The 15,767-nt window shown below is 42.9% G+C and overlaps 1 protein-coding gene across 5 annotated transcripts in view; it reads left to right on the top strand.

Annotated features, from left to right (window-relative positions):
- LOC119156532 (LIM domain containing preferred translocation partner in lipoma) overlaps nucleotides 1–15,767 on the top strand; it is a 356,284-nt gene that overhangs the window by 256,529 nt on the left and 83,988 nt on the right. For all 5 annotated transcript variants that reach the window (XM_037406345.1, XM_037406347.1, XM_037406344.1 and 2 more), the window contains one exon: nucleotides 12,117–12,240. In XM_037406345.1, coding sequence (XP_037262242.1) covers nucleotides 12,117–12,240 — 124 coding nt within the window. The remainder of the gene's footprint in view (nucleotides 1–12,116; nucleotides 12,241–15,767) is intronic.

The raw sequence follows: 15,767 nt of genomic DNA, 5'->3' as shown, positions 1-15,767 counted from the left end.
CTCTCCTCCTCCATGTTGCAAACCCTCTAAAGTATGAGTGATTTTTAGATGTGTGCCTACGCAAGGAGGGGGCCTGAGCCCCCTATTTAATAGAGTAAGGCTAATGCAGAGGGGGAGAAGGGGAACATGGAGAGTAAAATACATAGTTTGGGAGGAATGAAGAGAAAAGAGTCTGTGAAGTGTTTGACATTCACAACTTTTCCTCTAGGTATGCTTTTAAAATTTGCTTGGCTCTTAAAAGCAAGGGTAGGTGAGAACAGAGGTAGAGGAGGCATGCTTGCTCTGAGGTCCTCTCCAAGAGGGAGCCAGCTCCTCAAAAGGAGCAAGGAGAGAGGAGGCCCTGAAAAAAGAGTTAGTCACAGCTGAGGGGTAGCTGGAGTCTATGAAAGCCGGACTGAGAGGGGCCCCATAGTTGGGACAAGACTTTAACTAAGTAAGCCCTAGAGTGTCACCTGCAAAGAAGCAGGTTTCAATCACCTGCATGCCCAAAGCGGAGTCCTTGTCTGCAGTGTTTGCTTTTGATCTGGGAGCTGGTTTTCTCCCTGTGTCATATGTGCCTGTGAAAGACAAATGCAGCTTAGGGCTCAGGGGGCTGCAGTTAGTCTGGGCCAGGCTTGGACAGCCTCGTTGACTCAAATAGTGCCTCTCGACCAGCCAGTGTACACCTGAATACATTGTTCACTTTGGCAAGCTGAGCTAGATCCTCTGCTGCTGTGTAAATCAGCGAGTTTCCTGGAGCGATTGATTTGCACCTTCTGAATGTCTAGCCCGTCCTTTTCAAGTAAATTCTGCAAGCAGAATTATATATATGTATCTTTGTTTTTCCCCTTCAGCCTTTGCTCAGTCAACCTGCAAGCTGCATAATCATTAACAGAAGGGGGCTGCTACTGTTGTGGTTGAACAGGACATAAAAATGTTTCACGGACAAAATGATCTTTTTAATACATCAAAGCGGTCCAGGCACAACATTATGTCCTGCCACTGCCCTCAGCCTCCTCAGCTCTAATTGCACACACCATCGCCTCTTTCAGTTCACTCCATTCTCCACAAAGTACTGCTTGACCAATTAGTGACATAAGTTCATCTGTAGCCCAGGAGGTATGTGGACAGCCTTCTTAGCTGCATCTCTGTACATGAAGGAATGTTTTGACAGCTAAACATGGATCTTGTTGAGCTGTCAGTTCTGTTAACTCTCCCAAGTGTCTTTTATTTATTGAACCATCAGGCTCTTCCTGACCTCCTCAAAGTCAGTCCTAGCCTCACACAAAAGACGGCACAGAAATACAGCTTGAGCGTGGCCTTCTGAGCAGGGTGAGTTTCTTCAAGCATTTGATGCCTCGAACAGTGCAGATCATTAGGTCCGTATGTCAGTGCAGTGGCTGCGCTCTCAGGCTGGCAGCAGCTGGGGAAATCCATCCCCATCCTTAGTGCACAGCCCAGTTTGGCTGTCAAGATCTTGGGGCTTTTTAAGAGGCTGATGGCAAAGCAGGAGGTGAGGGAAAGGCCAAGGGCCATGTCTTGCCCTCTCCACAAGCAGGATGCGTAACATCCACAGCAGCCATGAGTAGCACAGCTAGCTCAGATCTTCAGTCCTGTTCCAGCAGGTTGTAAAGAGAAGGTTGAGACCCTTTGAATATTGAATAGCTGCGGTGAAACTTCCTGCAGCATTTTTCAACAGCGCATAATCTGTGCTTCTTTGCCTCTCTGCCATGATTTGGCCACCAGATGGGACGTGCTGAGTCCTCAGTCTATGGTTCTCTCTGTGGGAAAATCATTCCTCATCTCTTGCTGCCCTTTTCTTAGTTCTCACCTCCTTCTGATTGTGGGAAATTCCTGAGCAGGAACAGTGTTTCAAGGGAGACTTGGAGCTTTTGTCTGAATAATACTTAATTGCCCTGGGCTGTATTACAGGAGAATTATGACTTTGTTGAGAAATTTCTACTGCTGTGAGCCAAATGAGGGACCATTTTCATAAGTACATTGGGTGAAATAAATGATAATCTAGATGACGGGCATTTACCCTGGCCTTCTTCCCCCACATGCATATGGAATTTGGCACTGCTTTGTTCTGAAAATATTACTTCTGATTACCCTGAGGTAATTGATAGTGAAACAAGTCTCTTCTAAAGCAGCAGTGCTTAGGCTATCAAGATGGCATTCACCGGGGGCTGCAGCCCTTCACTCTCTTCTTCTTTTCTAGCGTATTACTCCCTCTGCTCCTGATGGCACTGTTTCGTTTCACCACCTTTTTCCTTACTGCCAGTGTGTCTTATACTCTGCCTGACAGTGTTCAACATCACAGCAGCACCTGCCAAGTACAGCTAATGCCTTGTGGATGAGAGCTGCATCATGAGCTTGCTGCCAAACACTTTCCCAGACTCTATTGTGAGCAGATAGCATTCAGTCTGCAAGCAAACTGCCCACTTTTGGTGGCCATCTCCATTTCACAAAAGGTGAGAGGGATCTTGAAGTTTTTAATCACCCGTCATTATGATCAACTCTGGTCTGGTAATTTTTGTGAAGAGGCCATTGTCCTGGCTTGGGCTGGAGATAACAGAGAGGCCAGGGCTCTGGAAGTGGTACGTGTGTGCTGCTGTGAGCCTCAACACTGCTGGTCCAGGCGATTGGTCTTCATGAATTAAATAGCACACCTTTCAAACGGTGCTTGACATGATGTTAGATGGCTGAGCTGAGGTTCAGGCGACCTAGAAATACCTGTAGAGGGCTCTTCATGAGGAGAATTAATTGTTGCAAATGCAGTAAAGCTTCAGTCTCTTGAAGGTGAATAAAACAATTCAGCAACAAAACCATCCATATAGATGGTATAAAATATAGAGATGCTCTAACTGAGGCAGAAATTGGAGGATGTGCTCTGTTCTTTACTGCTTACATGCTGTCTTGAGCTGTGTCAGTACCCTTTTAATCCTCTTCTCTACAATGTTTCACAAGTCATTGAGGTGCAAGTAAGTGAGCTCTCTCTCTGACTTTGAAGAGTAGCAATCTTAGTATTATTTACAAATTCCCTTTTCTCTTGTATCACTAGAAAATTTGTCATTTAGAATATTTTTTTTCATACTTGAAACATGCATTGGCTGAGGGTTGAACACAGTAGATGGCCTGGGCAGCATCCAGATGTCTGGACTGTCTGTTAAGCTTCTGCCTCCTTTCCCCTGACTCAGTCACCTGAGAGACTGAAAGTCAAATGAAGGATCATACTCAGCACTTACACTCTCTGACGTGTTGAGTGCTCCCCATCCGCTTTCCAAAGGAACTTGTACTCATTTTGTTAAAAGGGGTTGGGACCCTCCAGTAACCACTTCAAGAAACATGGCCTGTGCAAAGCTAAAAGAAAAACAGCAAAGCTCTTAGAGCAAAAGCAGCTACACGTGATGAGAACAGATCAGGTGATTTTGGGATCAGAGCATGAGTAAAATGGAGAAATCTTCCAGTCCTGAGATAAGGAAGAAATTCCTGAGCCCAGCAGGAATGTAACTTGCTTTTGCCACACTATTGTTTTCGCTAATATTATTCTTATCATTTTTATTTATACAACAATACCGCTGAGGGGCATGTTGGGAGACCAGTGTTTGTTTTGAAGATGTTACAATCTTAAAGACAAAAAGTAGGCACATGTGAGTGGAAGGAGGCACAATTTTGGCTACTAAAGATAATTAATAATAGTCATCATTTGTACTCATTCAGCATCTTTCATTCACGGATCTCAAAGCATTTTGTAATCAAGAGTTCATTGAGACTCTTAAACTCTCTTGAGACAGCCAAGCATTATGAACACCATTTATAACAGCAGGGTGCAGGATCAGACTGGTTAAGAACATTGCTGAGGATTAAACTCAGGAATCCTGCCCTCCAATGCTATGGATGATGAACCAAGCACCCACTCCAGTCTGAGAAGCTTTTTTTACTGTAATTTATATAGCTTTTTAAACTGTAGTTTATATATATATAATCTTTTAATGTTAAGCAAAATATGTAGTCTTCATTTAAGTCACTGATGTCCTGGGAAGTGTAGTGGCCCATGTCACACTTGACTAAAAGTGAGACTACAGATAGCGGGTTAAACACGTTTGGTTAACCATTTGTTTGCTGTTACAGTTTTCACATGAAAAAAGCTTAGATTGAAACCTGTCTTGGTGATGGAAAGTGATGTGATTTCAAATTTCTTTGTGTATTAAAACAGAAACCCAATTTGCATATTTTAAGTATCTTTTCTAGCATATTCAGGCATCTGGCAAGAAAGCTATATTTAAACTGTTAATACAGTATGAATGCAAGTTTCACATGCAAAATTAGTACCATTAAAATTGTGAGATTTATTTTTCTTTTGAAACAAGTGATGCCCCAGCACTTCTGGTTTTGTTACTTGCTAAGGCACTGCAGCTGGGACAGCCTATTTTTTCAACAGGCGATGAACCTGAACCACAGGGCAGGTGGTGCTCATTGCACAAACACCCAGTCCAGCCCCCAGCCCCTCATGGTGAATGGCGGTGAGCTCCCTCGCCTCTGAGGTCTGCCAGCAAAGGCACTGCACCAGGGTGTGTGTAAGCCTGTCGTGTGGTTATCACCTGTGGAAATGGTTGAGCTCTGCCTCTGTGAAGTGCTTTGCAAATGAAAAACTTGAGAAAGAGTGAAGCTTGATTATTTCCTTCAGTTTTAGGGCTACTTGTGGAAGGGTAGGTTTTGAAAGGAGGCTACTTTTTTTCCAGTTGTTTTATTGTGGCAATGCATCGTCTGGGCTAGTTGTGTACTGTGTCAGCAAACACATCTCTTTTTATCAGTATGAATATCGGAGCATTCCCATGTTTATTATAAAGTGTGCCTCTGTGCTCGTCCTGTAAAAGGGGGATACGGCTTGCTTGGTGGGGAGACCACGAGCCCCACTTTGGAGTGCCACTCACTGTGACCAGAGGTCCTCCACAGCTTGATGTCTTTCAGTAGTGCTACCTCGGATTCACACAGGGGAGGCCTGTATAGGTCTTGAGACTCATCATCTCCCCAGGCAGGAAGCCCTAGATGGCACTATGTACCCCAAGATATACAGCCAAGGTGATAAGAAGCTAATTCAAACCTTTCTACAGCACTTCCCTGTGCAGCTTGGGACTAAGGCTTTGAGGCTGTCATCTCCTATGGATGCTTATGGCTCCTACTGTGCAATGCAGATTTTGACTTGCTGATAGCAGTAAATATAATGTTTAATTAATTAATGCTTTGAAGGCAGCCATGGAAGCCTACAGTATTATGACATAAAGGGGAGGGAAGTTGATTATCAGCCTATGGGATCATTACTGCTGGTGGTGATACATGGGAGTAAAAGAGTGCTTGACTGAGCCCAGAGACATGTGGCAAGGCAAGCAGCTTACAGCAGAATAAAGCCTTCGATCTTGAAACAGCGAGTAAGCACAGGACCTCCAGATGTAATTTTATGAAGCAGACCAAGCTCTTCCAGCCAAAAGCATAGGACTAAAACGATGGAATCTCTTTATCCATATGTTGGTATAATGGTGATGCCTCGTTCTGCCTCTCAGTAGTACCGTCCAGCTTGTGCCTTGAGTTCCTGGCTTTTTAAAAAAGTGCCTAAAATGTCTGTTACCAAAGTAAGTACAGTTAATAGGAAAACACAAAACAAAACAGCCTGCTCCCCTTTTCATATAAGATGAGTCTTGACGCATAAAGCGTATTTGTGTAGTGATAGGGCCAAGAGGCCCCAGGCAAGATCAGGCACTGCTGCACTTGTTCCTGTATATACATTTAAGCAACAATGGGACATTAAAATGTAGTTCTTATTTGAAATATAGTTTAAATTTACTGTTTCCTGAGATAACATTTAAGAAATATGTTGCTTGGAGATCTGTTTGGTTTGCTTTTTCTAATGAGAAATGGTCGATGTTGCTCCATAAAAATCTAGCTCATCTCCTGTTAACCCTGAATATATAAACAAACCACAGTGTCCAGCAGAAACAATGACTCCCTGTAATAGAAGTGGAAGCTGTCATTTAACACAGTCATGCTTAATGCAGAAACAAGAGCAAATAGTGGTATTTACACCGTATTCAACTTCTATAATACCTAGCAAAAATAACCAGCTTGTTCAGATTCAAAACATTAGCAAGAATGTGAAGAATAGCAAGGGAAGCTATGTAGTCTGTTTGCATAAAATAGCTACAAACAATCCAAGGACAAAACAGTCATGCTCATTTATTACCATGCTTGATGATTAATAAAACACCCTGTGTAGTCACTTACATCACAGAAGCTTGGAGAGCTTTGCAGGCACTGTTTAATTAAGAGAGAAATATTGTCAAACCCATTTTACACAGTAATTAGGGTACATGTACAGTGATCCTATTGAATTCAGTTTCAATACACAGAGACCAAGATTTGGGTTTCATGACTATAAGCTAAAAGCTGTGCTCCAGAGAGTCAAAATAGGCATCTGTGTGAGCAACCTGGTTTCCAGAAGTCCTGGGAATTTCTCAGCAATTTAATGATTTTGCTTTCTGCTCTATTGTCTTGCTTTTAAAACTATCAACAAGATACCTCCCCTTCCGTGTGTCTGCATCCCCATTTCACAGTGTAAGAAAAAGAGACATTTGGGCAAAATTGCAGGCTGTGAAGTTAAAACAGAGAAAAATATTTTTATTGTATTATTACTCAAATTCAACATAACTTAATGTCACAAAAGATTGTTGAAACTAAGAGCTTAGCAGGATTAGAATAGGACAGGGAATGTGCATGGATAGCTAAGTGAGGATACAGTTACAATAATGAAGTTTAAAAATAAAGACAAATATCCTCTAGAGCTTTGAAGTAGTTACAAAACTGTCCTATTTCAAAGAAGCCAGTGTTTAACAAATGAGGGCTCTGCTGCCAGAACTGCCTGTTCTGGATCACTGGTTTGGTGCTGGAAGTGGTGGCAGGGCAGGTAGACAGCGAGGGAACCAGTCATTTGTCCCGCTCTGGGATGTCCCAGAGGAGACCTTGCTCCTACCGGCCCAAAGAGTTGTGGTTTCGGGCTGCTGGTGTGGGCAGGGGTTCCCTGGCTGACGGTGGGTAGCTCCTCATGTAAGGCAGCTTCTTCGAAGGATCTCGCTTAATTATTCTCCAATCAGGAGTAAACCCAGAAACGTGTGTGTCGAAGGTACTCCAGGCAGAATCGTCTTTTCAGGAATCTGTATGTACTCCGGCAGCTGTAACTTTTCACTGAGAAAATAAATCAAGAATTAAACCATTTTTTTACCAGTGCATCTCCTCTGTAAGAGAGATCAGTTGGCCTTAATTATAAACTGAATTACAGCTGCAGGCAATCTTGATATTTCTTTGGGAGTACAACTCATGAGAGATGTGGCACCATGCTGGATTTTTTTGGTCTGGAAGTTTGTGATTGTTTTGGACAGTCAATAACTTAAATGAAAAAGTATGGTCTTTGTCAGGCCATCGAATAAAAAATACGCTGTGATGCTATTTAACTGTTTATTTATCTGATGATCAGTTTTGGTGAGAGAAGTGAAAGGAAAGTGCTAACCTTATGCAGATGAACAAGAAAAAAAATGAAAGGGAAAGTAAGTATCAGTGAAAGATGTTTCTGGCTGCCTTTCAATTCCACATTGGGCTAATTCTACCTTCTGAAAAGAAGATAATTTCCACATTTCTGTAATTGGGAACACGTAATTGAAGTTATTTTCTCTCAGATAGAAGATTCTTCTACAACATTTGCAAATGGACAAGAAAAATGACGACATACTGAGCGCACTCTGAATGATGGTGTATTCATCATAACATCATCTTCAGATGTCCTTGCAGATTTTGCGCTGTGGTTTTTACCCATTCAGGTAAAAATTCATATGTGGATGGGGAAGGTCGATGTTGACAAGTGCACCGCAGAGCTCCCTTTTCTGGGCAGCCATTACATCAGAGCCAGCTGATTACCAGTGAGGTCTGGAGTAGAAAACACATGCCAGAGAAGCACAGAAACAAGTATCAACATCATGTACCAAAATAATTACGCAGTGATTCCACACGACTGCTTCTTTTGACCTGGCTTTTTAGGAACTGAACTTTAATGAGGAAGATGAGCCAGATGTTGTTGCAATGCTTTGAGTGTGGCAAAAGTGATTAACTCACTTCCTTTCATTTGTAGCACGAAGATACTTTTTGTTATGGGGTTTAACCCTGGGATTGCTGGTATTTTCCTAAACATCCCATTAACTAAGCATGCAGGACAATGTTTATTCATTAACACTTTTGCATCGGTACATGTGAGTGCAGTCATCGTACTGTTCCCTGAGGTCGCTTGGTATTTGATGGCAGTAGCAGAGGTCGGACACAGGTGCGCCTGCTCCCAAGGCATGGGCCTTCCTGCCGGCTTTTTTGCTGACCAGGGCTCTTTCCCATTCTCATGGGTCACTTTATCATCCCCGACGTTGCTGTGGTTAGCCAGAGTGGTGATCAGGGAATTCAGGAGGCCACGTTGCAATGCGGCACCGACCCCCGGCTTTGAGCTGTGTCTAGCTAAGGAAGTATGTATTTGTGTGCATTGAGGCATGGTGGAGAAAAGAGAATGCATGAAGATAACTGGTAGATTAGACAGTAAATTGGATTTCTGGACAGCCTTGATCATTGTAGAGATCAGGAGAAAATAGCGGAAGTTTAATAAACAACAACAACACAACTCTTTTCTGTAAGGAAAGCCAGAGTTGTATTTTTAACTTGACCTAACAAAGGAGGAGGAAGGAAACTGTTCTGCTGAAAAAAGCATTTCAGGCTGGACTAAGGATACACTTTTCTCTCTATGTTTGTGTGCGTGCGTGTCCCAGCGAACTCAACAGCATGTCCATATGCATGAAATGCATTTTCCTGGAGGCACATAGTCAGCATGTGCTATGTGAGGAGGACAAAGATGTGCCTAGCACTGCTTAAATGTTGGTGAAAAAGGCATTTTAGTCAAAATAAGTTAAAGCATCTCATAACATTGTGGTTGGTATTTGTTATTATTGCTTACATTGGATACTTGATAAGAAGTCTCCCTGATTTGGAAATGTGCAATGCAGATAAAACACGAGAGCAGCTTATTTATTGTGTGTACAAGGCAGCGTGGCCTCCAGACCCAGAGAGTGTCAGGCACAACTGACAATCTGCAGGATTTGGTCTTTCATTTTGAGTGGTACTGCCCAAGCCGTTACTCTGAAGCAGGCACAAGCAGGTCCCCCGGCCGGGAGGTGTAGGAAGCTGGCATGGAAGGGATTGGGGAGGGACTTGGCATACCACCTGCCCAAGGTGTCCTGCCAAAGCCCGGCTGGCGGTAGCCTGCAGATGTGGTGGCTTTGGGCCGGAGAGTGGCCAGTGTAGGTCTGCACCACTGAGTCTGGCCCCAGTGAGCTGTGTGCAAGGCTGAAGGCGTGGGACTCACAGCAGCCTGGATACAGGTTTTTGTCTTTGCCTTGGAGCCCACATGTGATGATGGGCAAATTGCTTCAGGTCCTGTATCTCACTTCTCTTTTCTGTGAACAGACAGCAGCTCGTGCCTTTTCTTTTTGTCCATTTATGTTAGAAGGCCCAAGGTTAAAAGCAGTATTTCAGATTACGTGTGAACAGAACCCAGCAGAACAGGCACGGTGCTCCCGTGCATGCATGCCACACTGGTGATTGCTAATGGGGGAAATCTAGGGATGGGGGCCATCATCAGCTTCAGGCCATACTGTTTTCCCCGTGCAAAGTCTAGGGTAGGAGGCTCCGTTGATGGAGTGGCAATGGTCATTTCTTTCTGCAAGGAAACTGAAATAGGTACAATAATGGAATATTTTAAGAGGCTCAGTTGCCAGACTGATTTCTCAAGCTAATAAATCCTTGGCTGCACTTGCTGTGTTAAAATACATGTTCAGGTGAGATTCATGATCAGCTCTTAAGAACAAGGCAGCAAAGGGAAAAATAGGTTTTTCCAAGATTAAATGCTTTACATTTGGCACCTTTAATTGGCTTATTAATAAACCTTTTTTTTTTAGGGTTATGCTATTATTATTTCTAATGAAATAGTTGTCAACTAGCCTTCTAAAAACAGCCACGAAGCACTGGCCAAGGGCATCTAGGTGTGCTGGGTCAAGTACCTGGCTCTGAAACTCCTAGTCATGTGAGTGGCCTTATCCCCACCAAAATGATATTTCCCTCAGAGCTGGAATTTATATGACTTAGAAAGCAAATGCAAGTCCTGTGCAGCATACAGGTCTGTCATGAAAAAATAAGCTGTGATAGCCCAAACACATCAGCGTGGTTGCATTTGTGCAATAGGTTTACTGAGCTGTGTGTGGACATCAGAATCCTGAGATGTTCAACAGCTTCCTCAGAACAGCTGCTAGGCATCTGGAAATCCTGGACAAATGCACAAAATCCTTGAATATTAGCAAGAAAAAAATCTCAGAATAGAAAAGGAAAGTATCTCTGGGAAAACCTGAATGTATGATAATGTCCAGTCTATATTCTCAGTCAAGGGGGCTGAACATACGGCAAATAGACCTTGCACAGCCCTCCAGGGAAATTCACCCAGTCTGGGGCTTATCCAGGTGCCCTTTCTATCAGAGGACCGTGCCACCCTTGTCCCTTGTGCACTGTTGCTACGCTGTTAGAGAGCAATGGGTGGGCAGGCAGTGGGTGCAACTGCCATATTGTGTGTGCACAGCAAATGCAGGACTTCCAGGAGTGTAGTCATCTGCTGTGCTCAGGGGTGCAGCGCCTGTGAGGTAGATCAGGTCAACAAGCAAGGGCGGTGATGGTGTACAGCTTAGCATGGGCCCTAGAAAAATAAATATGACAAGGTCAGGAACATGCAAGTGTGTGGTTTCTGGGAGTGGATGATTGAAGTGTTATTTCTAAGTGCCATTCTGAGACCTTCTCTACATTGATTGATGTCTCATTTGAAATCTCCTTCTTACCTGAGGAAAAAAAAAGCATGAGAGCATTTAGTTAATGTTCTAGCAGTGCTTTAAAGCTGCTGTTCTCTGTTGAACATGACGGGCTCAATAAAGATTCATCGTGTCAGATATAGTCTCTCTAAGCCGCATAGAAGCAGCTAGTGTATTGTTTCTCCAGTGGCTTTACATTTTCTTCCCATTTTAAATAGGTATGGAGCATGGAAAAATGCTTCCTTGGTAGACTAAGGCTTATAAGTTTCATGGCTAAGGTCCAGTCCTTGATGAAGACAGCAGTTAATCAATGAAATCACTTGCTTCACTGAAATGCTGCATTTCATAAATAAGTTAGTTTTCACATGCAGGTCTTTCAAGAAAGCAGTACATGCAAGGAAAGCTGGTTTCAGCATTTTTTAATCCTCAAATGACCGAGTTTCTCATTATGGACACCAAACTTAGCTTCTTCCAAGAAACTTCTAGGCATGAGACTATTTCTGTGCTTCTCAAAATATGCAAATATGCCCATACTTCTGCCATTTTCCAGGGAGAAGACACACTGAGACAGGCTGCAAATACTGCATGCCAGCTGTTAACATATGAAGGCCAAGAGGTCTCAGTTTCTCAGCACATATTAAAGCCTTTGTATCTGTAGTGCTAAAAATCTGTGGACTCGCTCCTGCTCTTACTAATGTTAACAGCAGGATTTGTGTCAAAACAAACAAGAAGACAACATAACTATCAGCTCGGGATTATCTGCCTTTGTCCATATACTCTACCACTGTAGCAATGATTGTTCTAGCAACTTTTATATTGCGTTGTTAAGTGATGGAAGCTGTTGCCAAATCCAAACTGAAATGCTTCCAAAGCCTTCTTCAGTGTTGGAAAATGTTTGTATCAAGTTATCCTTGGAATAATTTTCTCCTTTATTTATTATTATGTGCTACCCAGTAGACACATAATTATGAGGCACAGAATACTTCTCATTCTAGGGCAATATATAGCACTTTACGGGAAGTTTTTAGGAGTCCATTTTCATTACATTAAATGAGATGTTTACTTGTGAGAATCTCCTGGGTTTTGAAAAAAGAAGACAAAAAAAGACAAAGACAGAAGTTCAATGCTGAACAGCCAATAGACCCTCTTAACTGCGGGCGAATGCTTTTATATCACATCACAAACTGTTTGTCCTTTTTCTTTCAGAGTGGATATCCAAGCTCTGGACCTGCATCAAGCACTCCTGCCTTCAGGCCTGAGGATGAGTTGGAACATCTGACCAAGAAAATGCTGTATGACATGGAGAATCCTCCCTCTGATGACTACTTTGGTGAGCCGTACTACATCACAGTGTCTGTAGCCCCTTTCTGAATTTACCAAGTTTGGTAATGGGGAGGCCTGACAGCTGAGCTGTTAATGTAGTGACATTTGTATTGATGGATTTGCTTTCCGTGCTTGGGCTGGAAGTGTAATTATCCATAGGAATTCCTCTGTAATTTCAGCATAAATCACATGCTCACTTGCTGTATGTTTGTAGTCTTTCTGGTTATAAAGTTGAATTCTTCAGCGTCTGGTTCATTTTCACACCATCCATACCCAGCTTCTAGGCTACGAGGCTGAATTCAGGTGTAGTGTGCTGTCTTGCCCACCTGCCCCATCCCTTCTCATTGCAGCTGCAAAAAATCTGGCAGTGTAAACGTGTTCTGCTCCCAAGGCATGGATTTCCATTGTCTGCATGCTGGCATAGATTAAAGGGAAATGTATTTTGAGTTAATCAAGTTGGTTTGACATGGAGACCTGTTAGCACAGGACTGGGTCCAGCAAGTACGGGGAAGACAAATCTGAACTGATTGGCTCATCACCATGTCATCTTTGTTGCCTGGAAAAAGATAAGCAGCTAATTTCCTTATTAAGCGGTATAGAATGGAATTATCTCAAGCATCTATAGGTGTAGAATATATATCTTGCCTTTATATAAAACACAGGAGATATGGCCTCTGCACTCTGCATTAGTCAAGAGTCTTGGGTACATTTGATGCATCATGTCTGTATGTTTAGTTTCTTACAGGCTTGAGTGATTGTGGTGTAGGGGAGCAAACTGCTGTAGTTTGTAGAGTTAAAGACTGGGCTAGGCCATTCATTTTGTGTTCTTTATCTTACTTTATTTCATAATTTCTTTAAAACTTCACTCAGATTGCCCCCTAGGTCTATTTGCAATAGCTTTTGCTTGGACCAAAAGATGCCTGGCTTAAAGAAACTTCTGTGGGTTTGTGCAATCAGAAAGCAGGTGGGACCAAGGTTTCACTAATAAACAACGATCTTGCAGTGATATGTATCTGATTACATGAGAAGGTCAAGATGTTCTCATCAAACAAACATCGCCCTTGTAGATGGGTTTGATAGAAGTCCCTATTCTCCATCAGTACCTTCTACGTCTCCACCCTCACAGCTGAAAAGTCTTCTCTATAAACATTGATAGTCATCAGAGTTGATGACTAGCACAGATCTGAGGTGTGAGCAAGGATGAGTAACTAGAGAGAGGATAACCAGAGAGCATTTTCTCTGCTGCTGTTTGACTTCATCTGCGCCCATATCCATTTCTGTTCACTTCTGATGTTTTAAAAGCAAAGCAACAGCCAAACAAACATGACATGTATTTAGCCATTAGCATGGGCAAGCAAGAAAGAGAAACTTTTTTCCCACTCCCTTCAGACAAGTGGCTGAAACCCTGAAGCATGAGATTTGATTACGGTTATTTTCTTAGTGCAGAGCTGTGAGTGGCAGGAGCTGGTTGATGGATCAAAGCCCACCCAGTTCTCCTCATAGCCCAAGAAGGTAAGCAGGTGAACAGAGAGCTTAGATATTCACAGACTGCAAGGTCAGAAGGGACTTTACCATTACACTGTCTAATATCCTACACTCAGTTTCTCCCAGAAACTTGACTGAATCATGACTTTAGAAAAAAAGAAATCTAATCTTATCTTAAAGACTTCAAGCAATGGTGAGTCAACCACCTACCCTGATAAGCTGTTCTAGTGATTAATTTTCCTCACGGCTCAGAAATTGCTTCCTGAAGTGGAGCTTTAGTTTTGTTTAGCACTTGTATTTAGGAAGCTGAAATTCTCGGGTTTTGCAGACTAATACTGTATCACTAAGATGGCTCTGTTCTGAGAATGTGGTACCTCGAAGTTTTTTCATCCAAAAGGGATGCATAGTTCAAAAGAGCTGGAACACAAAGTCTATCAATGTCAGGTCATCAATTTGGCTATCAGATGGGAGGTCAGAGCAATGTCTTAATTTAGCAGGAGACAGGAAAATGGAAAGGAGGCTCCAGAGAATTCAGAAATGTTGCCAGTGTTGTTTATATAAGTGGAGCATGATCAAAGATGGAATAGTCACGCATGATGCAAGCTGGAAGATGAAAACCAAACAACAGCCCTAGTCCTACCTCAGGCAGGTGATGTTTAATTACAAGCTGCACCTGATTGATCTCCTAATTGCACTGAGTATACGCCACTGAAGATAATCTCTGAAGCGGTGTCCAGCCTTGGCATTCTTGATGTGCAGAATGGGGTGTGTTGGGCTGAACTCCTCCTCAGCTCTCTAAGCATGCTGTGCCCCGTGCAGCCATTTGGGAGACATGGCCACAACTAATTACATACCTACCAAGAAAAACATAAAACAAAACCAGCAGTTCTGGAGCACGACTGCTTTTTTATGGTTGGATAAAATGAAAGAGGTGGGCTGCCCTCATCCCCTCATCCTCCTAGGTTTGTTCAAGCCTGAGCTACTTCCAGGGAAAGATGGTCTCTGGAGTCACAGTCGATGAGGCTTTTTAATACGGCAGTGCAGGCCGGGAGTTTTGTACTAATTCTGGCTATGTCAGAGCTAAATACCCATCTATGAGCTGTCAGCCAGTGCCTTTCAGTAACTTTATGCTCATGTAGAAAGAACAAATTAAGTGTGGGAGGAAAAAAAGAGTCTTTCAACTTTGGTTAACTGTCTCAACCAATACCTCTGTCTTTGTGCTTTATTTGTTTAGCACAGTAGTGTGGATTGTACAAGATTCATATGGCACATTGATCAAATAATCAGAAAAAGGACAAATGGGCAGAGACATTGACTCTGATTTGCATTAAATATCTTCTGCCTGAGGTCTAAATGCCATGGTAATTGTAGCATACCAGATAGCTGTCAGCTAATCACTTTTATTAGTTTGAATTTAGAAAACTGGATTTCAGCGTATTAAAAGTTGGTTAAAAGCAGATAGGTTTTGAATTGAGGAATCTAATTAACCTTGCTAGAAAGCTGCAAGGCGTTATATTAAGTCATGAAAATAATTTGTTGGAATAATTACATTTGAACTGTCAGGCTGGAGAAAGGTCATTTTACTTGGCCCGTGAGCAATCTGGGATCTTTTCTGTAACCAACCTTCTGCCGTTTCACTTGCTGCATCTCTGGTTTTCAATCAAACCATCTTGATTCTGGAGTCAGCATGGGTAGAGTGGAGGCTCCGGGGCAGAGAACAGGAGTAGGAGCCACTGAGGTTGTCTCTTTGCCCTGGAACCGCCGGCTGGTACTGAGCTGAGTTCAGGAGCAGGACAGCCAGCACTTCCATCAGGTCTGTGCTTGCTACATCTCTCTTCAGCTTCCCTGAGTGGAAATTACTGAAGGTGGTTTCAGAGTTGGGGGAACTGTAGTAGCCAGTGATTGCTCATGCAAGCACACACAGCTGGCAGCACAGCATGGTTCATGCTGCGTTCCCGGGGAGCCTGGGCACAGGGTGAAAGCCAGAAGCAGCATGTTGGAGACACACTTTGGAGTGGCAATATCACAGTTTGCAGCTGTTTGTCACCT

The sequence above is a fragment of the Falco rusticolus genome, chromosome 13 (assembly GCF_015220075.1).
Source record: "Falco rusticolus isolate bFalRus1 chromosome 13, bFalRus1.pri, whole genome shotgun sequence".
NCBI classification, from domain to species: Eukaryota; Metazoa; Chordata; class Aves; order Falconiformes; family Falconidae; genus Falco; species Falco rusticolus.
Note: the sequence above shows the minus strand (reverse complement) of the source record. Positions and strands in the feature narration are given on the sequence as shown.